This window comes from Pleurodeles waltl, chromosome 3_1 (genome assembly GCF_031143425.1).
Source record: "Pleurodeles waltl isolate 20211129_DDA chromosome 3_1, aPleWal1.hap1.20221129, whole genome shotgun sequence".
In the NCBI taxonomy this organism is placed as follows: Eukaryota; Metazoa; Chordata; class Amphibia; order Caudata; family Salamandridae; genus Pleurodeles; species Pleurodeles waltl.
This window is the reverse complement of record NC_090440.1, coordinates 72,325,964-72,336,296: the sequence shown is the minus strand read 5'-3', so window position 1 is coordinate 72,336,296 and position 10,333 is coordinate 72,325,964. Positions and strand designations below refer to the sequence as shown.

At 43.5% G+C, this 10,333-nt stretch overlaps 1 protein-coding gene across 1 annotated transcript in view; it reads left to right on the top strand.

The window, feature by feature from the left end:
• Positions 1 to 253: 253 nt before the first annotated feature.
• LDLRAD3 (low density lipoprotein receptor class A domain containing 3) overlaps positions 254 to 10,333 on the top strand; it is a 367,623-nt gene continuing 357,543 nt past the window's right edge. Inside the window, exon 1 of the mRNA XM_069221829.1 lies at positions 254 to 613. Within this exon, the coding sequence (XP_069077930.1) occupies positions 580 to 613 (34 nt within the window). The 5' untranslated portion in view covers positions 254 to 579. The remainder of the gene's footprint in view (positions 614 to 10,333) is intronic.

Sequence of the window (10,333 nt, the reverse complement as noted above, 5' to 3'; positions counted from 1 at the left end):
ATCGGCCACTTTTCAAACCTAAATCACCCTCCAAAAGAGTGTTCATCATTTAGTCTTGAAATTAGGGGATCAACCTCTTAAACGCCTGACTTTCAGCCACATTTTTGAGCCAAAAGGTTGTCAGGCCCAGAGTCACGGGGAGGGAGGTGGGAGACGGGACATCCCCACTTCTCCTCCATCCTGAGATCTGGAGAAGAAAGGAGAGGGCGCGGCCTGGGCCTGTCCTTCCCTCCTGCCTCCTGGCAGTGTAAACAAGGGGTGCGAGGGGGGCACACACCGCCTGGACGGCTCCTCTCCGGCCTGAGCACCGATGCCCAGAGCAGGACATAACCTGAGGGCGCGGCCTGAGCGCCTGGACCTCCCCCCGCCACTCCGAGCCCGGGATCCGGGGCAGGACATCCATCCCTGGCCCGCCTCCACCCCGCCTGCCTCGCCCGAGCCTGGGATCCGGGGCAGGACTCGCTCAGCCCGGGGACAGAACCAGGAGGAGGCCCGGGCCCTGCAACCGACGCTACTGCTCGTCAACTCCGGGAAACTTTGTGTGGCCCTCGGGACTGGGGCCCTCCCCGGGTGGGGGACATGTGGCTGCTCTGCCTGCTGCTCGGCTTCGTGGGTGAGTCTTGCGGGGTCTTTCTTGGGGAAGGTGGGGGGCACTGGCACAGTCGGGGAGGGGGTGCCCAGGCGCACACTGTTTGTGGAGTTTAGACGCTGCCCCCCCAGGCTCCCCCAGCCCTGGAAGGGGCTCCCAGTACTCCCGAGGACGCACGGCACCCCCCGAGGCACCGAGGAGTGACACTCGAGGAGGGAGCTCTCCTTGTACTATGGGACGGAGGAGCCCCTCCGTGCCATGTGTGACACATGGCTCTTCCCCTGGCATCAGTCAGCCGCAGTCTGTGCCCATGCGGTGCCCTTTACCCGGGACACAGGGCTTCTTACCCTGCGACAAGTGCTTTCTCCATTAACCTCCGCATCCCAAGACACAGACACTTGGGATCCTGGGAAGCAGGCACTTTATGGGCATCGGTGCCCATCCTCTGCTGAGGCACCCACCTCCCCGATTGTGGAAACTGGGTGAGTGGCACCTGGCAGCTCCTCTGGGCACGGGATGCTCTCCGAATGTCCTGTGATGGACTTTTTCCATTATATCGGGAGTCTGAGCAAACCCCTCTCCCCCATTTCTTGACACAGTGCACCCCATGTCTTGCACCCTCTCCCGCCCGTGCCACGCAGTGTTACTCCGTTATACCTCGCCATATGGTGTCCTGCATATATTCTGGGTCACAGCTGCGCCTCGCCATCACCTGGAACACAAGATTACCTGTAAATGATACACCCAGGGCATGTATATTCTGCATCATGTGTGTCTTCTGTGTCCTCGGACACCAGGCTTCAGTGCACGTGTCTCGTGCGCTCCTCTGTTATGTATAGGGCAGCTAGTGCTGCCCATCACCTGAGATACAGAGGTGTATCTACATCTGGCGACACCAGATGTGACCATGTATTATGAGGCACGGACTCGTAACATCCTAGGACAAAGAGAACCCATAGATCTGGGGCAACAGACTCCGCTGTGCCATCCCCAGAGAGCTCTCGCTTTATTCTGTGACACACAACCCCTCTGTGTCCAGTGATACCTCCTTGGTCATACCTCCTCCCGCTTGGGTGTGAGTATACCACGTGACTGTATCTTGATACCAAAGCAGCATTCATCCATCCCTCAGATACGCGCGATTCTACCCTCTGCCCCACAATCCTAGAAGACAGGACTTCAGGCTGTCCATCCGGTGTGTCACATTTTAGCCTCACCACCCCATGGACACACCCACGAACCGGGGGATATATGTTCTAAAACCAGCCAAGTGACAACAGTCAACAACTTATATGTCACTTACCTTGTCTAAAGGAGAATTTTGTGTCAGTAGCTTGCCATCCATCACACAAGACCGCCTAAATACGTTCTACAGTGGCGTAGTTCACAGAATGTGTAAACAACACATTCATTTTTCGTTTACACATATTTTGTTGGTCTCCTCCCTCTGCGCATCAAATTATCTCTCAACACTTTTTGTTGGGTTTCATACCAGTGTGATTTAGAAATGCTATATTCCATGTTTGTACACCCTGCATCACCAGTGTGACTTTTGAGATGCTCTGTGTCATATACTAACTTCAGATATGCTGTATACCATATTTGTCCATCTGTTTTCGGTCCATCAGCCACGTGACTTTTGACATCTTATGCGCTACATACTATCTTTATAAATCTTTGATTCGGTTGGTCATTGAGAGGTATCAAAATGATATGTGCAGTCTTTGTACATATATAGTTTCTCCATTACTTGTGTATAGTCAATATCCTATGCATCACCGAATACCTTATTACATAGATTGTTGATCCAGTACTGGTGTGACACTGGCTTGCTGTGTGTGCCATACTCTCTTTACACATCTGTTAGTGGTCTAATACCTAAGTATTGTCAACATCCAATATACTGCATACTGTCTATGTAGATCAATTGTTGGTCCAATGCATTAGCACTGTCGACATCCTATGCACTGCATACTGTCTATGTACATCAATTGTTGGTCCAATGCATTAGCACTGTCGACATCCTATGTACTTCTTACTGTCTATGTACATCATTTGTTGGTACAATATATTAGCGGGGGCCAATATCCTATGCACTGCATACTGTCTATGTACATCAATTGTTGGTCCAGTGCATTAGCACTGTCGACATCCTATGTACTTCTTACTGTCTATGTACATCATTTGTTGGTACAATATATTAGCGGGGGCCAATATCCTATGCACTGCATACTGTCTATGTACATCAATTGTTGGTCCAGTGCATTAGCACTGTCGACATCGTATGTACTGCTTACTGTCTATGTACATCATTTGTTGTTACAATACATTAGCGGTGTCGAAATCCTATAGTACTTCTTTCTGTCTTTGTACATCAATTGTTGGCACACTACATTAGCGGTGTCAACATCGTATTGTACTGCTTACTGTCTATGTACATCAATTGTTGGTACAGTACATTAGCAGTGTTGACACTGTATTGTACTCCTACTGTCTATGTACATCAATTGTTGGTCCAGTGCATTAGCACTGTCGACATCCTATGTACTGCTTACTGTCTATGTACATCATTTGTTGTTACAATACATTAGCGGTGTCGAAATCCTATAGTACTTCTTTCTGTCTTTGTACATCAATTGTTGGTACACTACATTAGCAGTGTCAACATCGTATTGTGCTGCTTACTTTCTATGTACATCAATTGTTGGCACAGTACATTAGCAGTGTTGACACTGTATTGTACTCCTACTGTCTATGTACATCAATTGTTGGAACAATACATTAGCGGTGTTGAAATCCTATTGTACTTCTTACTTTCTTTGTACTTCAGTTGTTGGTACAATACATTAACACTGTCTACATCCTGTGTACTAAATACGGTCTATGTACATCAAAAGTTGGTCCAATATATTAGCAGTGTCGACATCCTAGGCAGTGCACACTGTTTTTGTATATCTATTGTTGGTCTAGTAAGTTAGCAGTGATGATGTCCATGTGCTACATACTATCTTTGTACATCTATCATTGCTACTGTATCGAATCAGTTTTGACTTACAGTGCATTCCATACTCTATTTGTACCTCTGTTGTTGATCCACTACCTTAGCGATGCCAACATCCTATGTCCTACATACTATCTTTGTACATCGATTATTTTTACTGTACTGGCACTGTGTGAACACACTGTATTCTCCGTACTATTGTTAAACACTTACTGTGAGTCCAGTACCTTTGCGGTGTTGACAGCTTACATACTGCATACTATGCAGCTATTGTTGGTCCAGTACTATGGTGTTGTTGACATGCTGCGCACATCATACTGTCTTTGCACACCCGTTGTTCACCCACTTCCTGTGTGTTGTTGGATTTCAATACACTTTGCTTCCTGTTTACGTCTTTTGTTGCTCCAAAACGTGCAATATTGACATCCTGTGTACTGCATGCTATTTTTGTGTGTCAGTTGTTGATCCAGTGCCTTAGCAGTGATTACAACTGTTTTTGTGCATCTGTTGTTGACGTAGTGCCTGTGTGGACAGCTGTTGATGGTGTAGTATCTTAGCGTAGATGACATCCTATGTCCTACTTACTTTATTTGTACATGGGTTAATGGTACAGTACAGACGCTGTGTGAACATGCTGTACGCTCCCTAGTATCGGTGGACACTTATTTTGAATCCAGTACCTTAGTAGTTTTGACAGCCTACATACTGCATACTATGTTCACACAGCTGTTGTTGGTCCAGCACCAGGGTGGTGTTGACATGCTGTGCACTCCATAGCATCTTTGTACAAGTTGAGTTTACATGCTGTGCACTCCATAGTATCTTTGTTCACCTGTTCAACCTGTGCGTTGTTGACATTCAGTGCACCCTGCCACCTGTTCATATCTTTTGTTGCTCCAACACGTGCAAAATTGACATCTTTTATACTCCATACTATTTTTGTACAACCAATATCTTAGCAGTGATGACAACCAGGTAATATGTACTGTGTGTGTGCATCTGTTGTTGATGTTGACGTTCTGTGTACTGCATATTATGTTTGTGCATCTATTGTTGGTCCAATACCTTAGGTGTGATGACATCCCAGGGCCTACATACTATCTTAGTATATATTTTTGATACAATACTGGTGGGATTTTGACTTGATGTTCACTGATACTATTTTTGTACACACATTGTGAGTCCAGTACCTTAGCGGTGTTGACATCCTTCATACTATATACTATGTTTGTACAGCTATTGGTCCGGTACCAGGGCGGTGGTGACATGTTGTCACTACGTGCTATACTTGTCTGTTCATTCAATACTTGTGTGTTGACATCACTCCACTGTCTGTTTACATATTTTGTTCCTCCAGCACATGCAGTATTGACATCCATGGTACTTCATACAATTTTTGTACATCAATTGTTGATCTGGATCTTAGGGGTGGTCAACCCATTGATTACATACATAGTTGTGCATCTATTGTTGACCCAGTATCTCTGTGGTGTGGATGTCCTATTGTGATGTACAGCTACTGTTGTTGCAGTACCTTAGATCCTAGGTCCTACGGAGTATCGTAGTATATCTATTTTTGATACAGTACTGGTGCGGCTTTGACTTGCTGTACACTCATACTATCTTTGTACACTTATTGTGAGTCCAGTAGCGTAGCAGTGTTGACATCCTAAATACTGCATACTATGTTTGCACAGTTATTGTTGGTCCAGTACCAGGGTGGTGTTGACCTGTTGTGCGCTACATACTATATTTCTCTGTTCATCAATACCTGTGTGGTGTTAACATCCAATGCACTCCACTGTCTGTTTACATCTTTTGTTGCTCCAACACGTGCAATATTGATAGCCACTGCTTACAATGTTTGTACATCAATTATTAATCCAGTACCATTGCGGTGATGACAACCTTTATAATGCATACTGTCTTTGTGCATCTGTTGTTGACCCAATACCTGTGTGGCGATGACACCCTAGGTATGGTATGTTATGCTTGTACAGCTTTTATTGTTTCAGTACCTTAATAGTGGTGACATCCCATGTACTACATACAGTACTGCTGGGATGTTATGCACTTCATACTCTCTAAGTACATCCTTTGGTCCTGTACTGGTGTCGTATCGACATGCTGCACACGTCATACAATTTCAGCACATCTGTTGTTGATTTGTTACCTCTGAATTGTTCACATCGAATGACCTGCCTGCGTACATTTTGTGTTCATGTTACACTTGCGGTGCCCACATCCTGTCCACTGCACAGTATCTTTGTTCTTTAAGTACTTGTGTAGTATCAACATGCAGGCACTACTGGCACATCATGTATGCCTCAATTTACATGCATGATGGCACAACGCCTAGGTATTACTTCATTATTTTTTAAATGACATGTTTCGGCTGCTTTAGGACCAGAGGGAACTTTGCTCGCCTCTGTGACATCACTAGGAAAATCAGATGCTACTAAGAAATGAACTGTTAACTTTTGGCAAGTGGGTTAAGCAGGAGATTTAGGGACCCTCCGAGAGCTCTTCGTTAGAGTGGACTATTAAGCGCAAATGTCCCTACTTTCTGCTGGAGTTAGATGGTAAGGAGGAGGGGTATAGAATATCCGACATTAAGTAAGGTAGAGGTAACTGGGTTGATGATTAATTAGGATTGGGTAGGTGATGGTACAGCCCTTTATCCCAAGATGTTGCTGACATCCATCCGTTTGGATTGGCCCCTCTGACAGGTACCTACATGGACATACTCCTCAATGAGTTCTGTTGGCGCATTGTGCCGGGACGATTTTCGTCCCGCTTCTGGTTCAGAAACCACACACGTGCAGGTGAGACACCATCACTATTCTCACCTATTGAGGTCGACTAGATCTTTGGACTTGGCAAAGATTGTAGTAGCCAAATTCATTCAATCACATATCAATGACATAAATCAAACTCCAAACTGAATAAAGTTTCAAAGCTTTATTACAATCCAAAGATTTATGTCACATAAATGGTGCGCAAAACTAAATTATAAACATACATAAAAACTATAGGCAGACCAAAACTATAGGCAGAGCAACTCACAAAAATATAGACTTGAATGTGTGGAAATGGACTAACATGTGGGCAAAAACAAAAATAAAAGAGAGGCAAAAATAATTTGGGAAAAATCATCTAACTTAGGCAGCTCACTATAAAAATATGCTGGTGTAATTATCTAACTGAAAGGGAAACAAGAAACCACATTTAGTTCCTCATGGGACAGCAGACAGTAATGTTTCATTGGCAAGAGTGGTCACTTTCTTCCGGCGTCAGTTGACAGCAGCACCAGGACAGTGCAGAACACAGGCTGCATATAAGACAAATCAGCAGTTCAGAATTAGTTGGAGATTTTAGTACTGAACAACATAACGGAATAGGGCAATTAGACTAAGATGAGAAAACTCATCTGATGACTTAAAGAATCAAAGGGTGGCAGTGAACAGAAATAGATGTACTCCGACAGAGTTCTGAACAGCTTCGAGGCAGGGGAGACCTAACTTGAACTAACACCAACACGAACTCTCTAGGGCTGACTCTCAGTTTCCAAAGTTCCTCACTAATTAGAGGTATGCACAATCCATTCATTGGTCCTTCAGGTAGGCTCACTTCAGATATCAAATTCAGTGTCCAATGGTTATTGATGGCACCACTGAGTTTCAGCTATTCTGGATTTTCTCAGCAAAAGTGCATTGTCATTGCAATGATTTCATACAGTTTCCGACAAACTATTACATTCTCTAATAACTTGAGGCATCAGGTTCTTCTTTCATGATATATGAAATAAACTAATACAATTTCATGGGAATCATAAGTTTCCTGTCTTGTTTGACAACTAGGAAAAATGATACAACATTGTTAGCAACAAACATGTTTCTTGCCTTCAATACAATAGGACATTCAACATCACATTAATATCCCAGGAAAAGATTTCAGGTCAGAGAGGACAGACTAAGCAACTGATTTTCCATTACTGCTGCAAAATGAATCATTCAGGCCTAGTCAAGCTAAGAAAGCATTAATACACATTAATACATTCAATACATTAATAAAACCTATTGCACATCTTACAATTCAAATCAAATATGCAAAGCAAATTATTAAATTGCAAACATTATTTATGAAATGTTAGAACTAATTTAAATGTGCATTTATTTTTCTGCACACATGTAACTCGCATTTAATAAAAATCATTTAATTCAATATAAGTACGGTTAATTCATATTCATTTAAATACTTTCAATCCCTAATATTCATCTTAATAAGAACACTCTTAATGTTAACTCATTTTAGTACTTCATTTAAAATGAATGCAAAATCCTTCATGTCAAAATGTAGTGTTTACTACGAATGGTGGCCACATGGTCCACTATAATTCAAAGCACATTTTACAACTCATGTTATTTTCTCTGTTAAACTTTAAAGTGTAGATTAATTTGTCACCATATGCTAATGTTTATGCCACTAATATAGTAATAAAATGTGATCTCTCAGTTGTGTAGGCCTGGCATTTTATCAGCAGTAGGCAGGGTGATGGGAGGGCACGAGCGTCCAGTGCTGGGATGCCCTAGGGCAGCTATGTGCTTTATAAAACCATAAAACTAAACTAAACAGTATCTGTATAAACTCTCGGAGGATGGAAAGCTTTGTAAAGATATTACTTTCCTGTAGTGTCAGGAATTAGTTTTGTCCTTTCTGCGATTTCCTGGATGTCTGGTGCCTTGGTACCCAGCCAGGCTCTGATGGCAGCTCATAGGATAGAAGAAGTGCTTTGTAAGAGGACAAAACTGCATGGCTGGAACAAAACCTGCAACTGATTGCCAATGACTTGGATAAACAAGCGCACAAATACATCTTCAGTGAAACGGTGTGTTGATTTACACAGCGCCTTCTGATCGCCTTAAAACGTCGAAGCGCTGTATTAGATAATATTTCTTTAAGGCTTAGGGCATGCATCAGAGTTTAGCCCCAACCAAGTCCCTAACAGAGTCTGTGGGAATGCAGATTTTCGTTTAGGACAGACTTGTTTCATTAATTTTTCCAGGCCAAAGCGCAGAATAATGTGGTAATCTAAGAAATAACTCATCAAGAAGGTGAGGTTCTATAGGAAACATTCACAGGCTCAGCAGCTGCCTTTATTTTGGGATGAAAGTGGAATGTTTAGGTTGCATGTTTATTTTTGTTTTAGCTGGATAGCGAGTTTATTTGCTTTTTTCTTCTTTTTAGGCTGAGTGGCATTTCTTTCCTTGCTGTTTCCTGCTTCTACCAGCCCTTCCCTATACCTATCCAGGAATGTTCTCCAAAATAGTTTTTTCAAGTTGCCCACAGAACAGATTTGTATTTGTAGAGCAGAGAGGTGACACAGCACTTTCCACCCAGATCTGTTTTCCTTCTTGGAAGGCTTGGGGTGTTATTCTAGTATTTTTTTAAACTTGAAATCAGACACTGCTACTCTCTCTCCAAGGCGTCTCTGTCGTTTTCTAAAAGGGCCAGCGATTAAGACTTTGACTCCAGGTGTGCTGCCCTTTGCCAGGTATTAAAGTGACCATATAACGGGCTTTCATCAGATGGTAAGATTGTAGATCGGCGATTCCATACACCTGCTGCAGGATCAGTCGATGCCCAGCAAACTGTTCACAGTTTCTAATCTCAACTCAGTCTTTCATCCTTCCCTGGTCGATAGAAAAACCGACACGGCCAGTATTACAGCCTGATATCACTAATGTCTAAAAGCTCCAGGACTGGGACAGTGGCGCCCCCGTCAAACTCTAAATCAGGCCCTTAGTAATTTAGACTAACTTGTAGCATTTTTGTTACCAAAATTGCGTAGATTTTGAGGGTAAGCATATTACGGATGTAAGGTGTATCAGTCGACCAATTACTTACCGCCAGACCCTTATTGTGTGCACATTTCAGAGGAAACAGCTAGCTGGCCCATTACTAACTGTATTGACCATCTAATCGGTGTGTTATGAACTGCCAAGCACCTTACTGGCCCATTACTGTCCTGCAGACTCCTCTGGTATCGACCACTTCCCCTTACTTCCTGGGGGACCCAACTGTTGTGCACACCTATATGAAATGCTCTTCCTCTTCACATCAGAACCCCCCACATTTTGAAAGCTTCAAATCTATCCTTTAGATCCTGCTTATTGACCTGCACCTATTTAACGTCACCCTAAGCGCTTCATTCCTCTGTTTCCGTCCATTGTGGTCGCATATTTCCTCTAATGTACAGTGCTTTAAAGCCAACTGGACTGGATGTGCATGCTGTAAACACAAAATGTATTACTTTGCATTCTTGTCATGCTTCAGAACACCATGAGCTACATATTCATGACCAATCAGGGGTGTGGAATTTTTGAAAAAATGTACTGGTCCAAATGACAAAGTGCTATGGAAATCTAGCCCTGCAAAGAAATCCAGTCATCTCATCTACTCTATAAACCATTTAGATGGTTGCACATATAAACTTCCCTCTCCCTCCAGGTTCCATACCCTCTTTTACTACTGTTCCTCCAGGGGACCCATGCCCTTTGTCCACCGTTACTAAACGGCTTCCATGTTTGCCCTCTTCGCCCCACTGACCAACTGCTGCATCCTGTTTTGTGACTCCTCGATACCAAAACTTTGCCTTTTCAGTTGTTCCAACGCCCTTGCCCTCCACCCTTTCACCACAGACTGCTTGGCCTTCCTTAGGCCTTCATCTAACAGAAAGGATG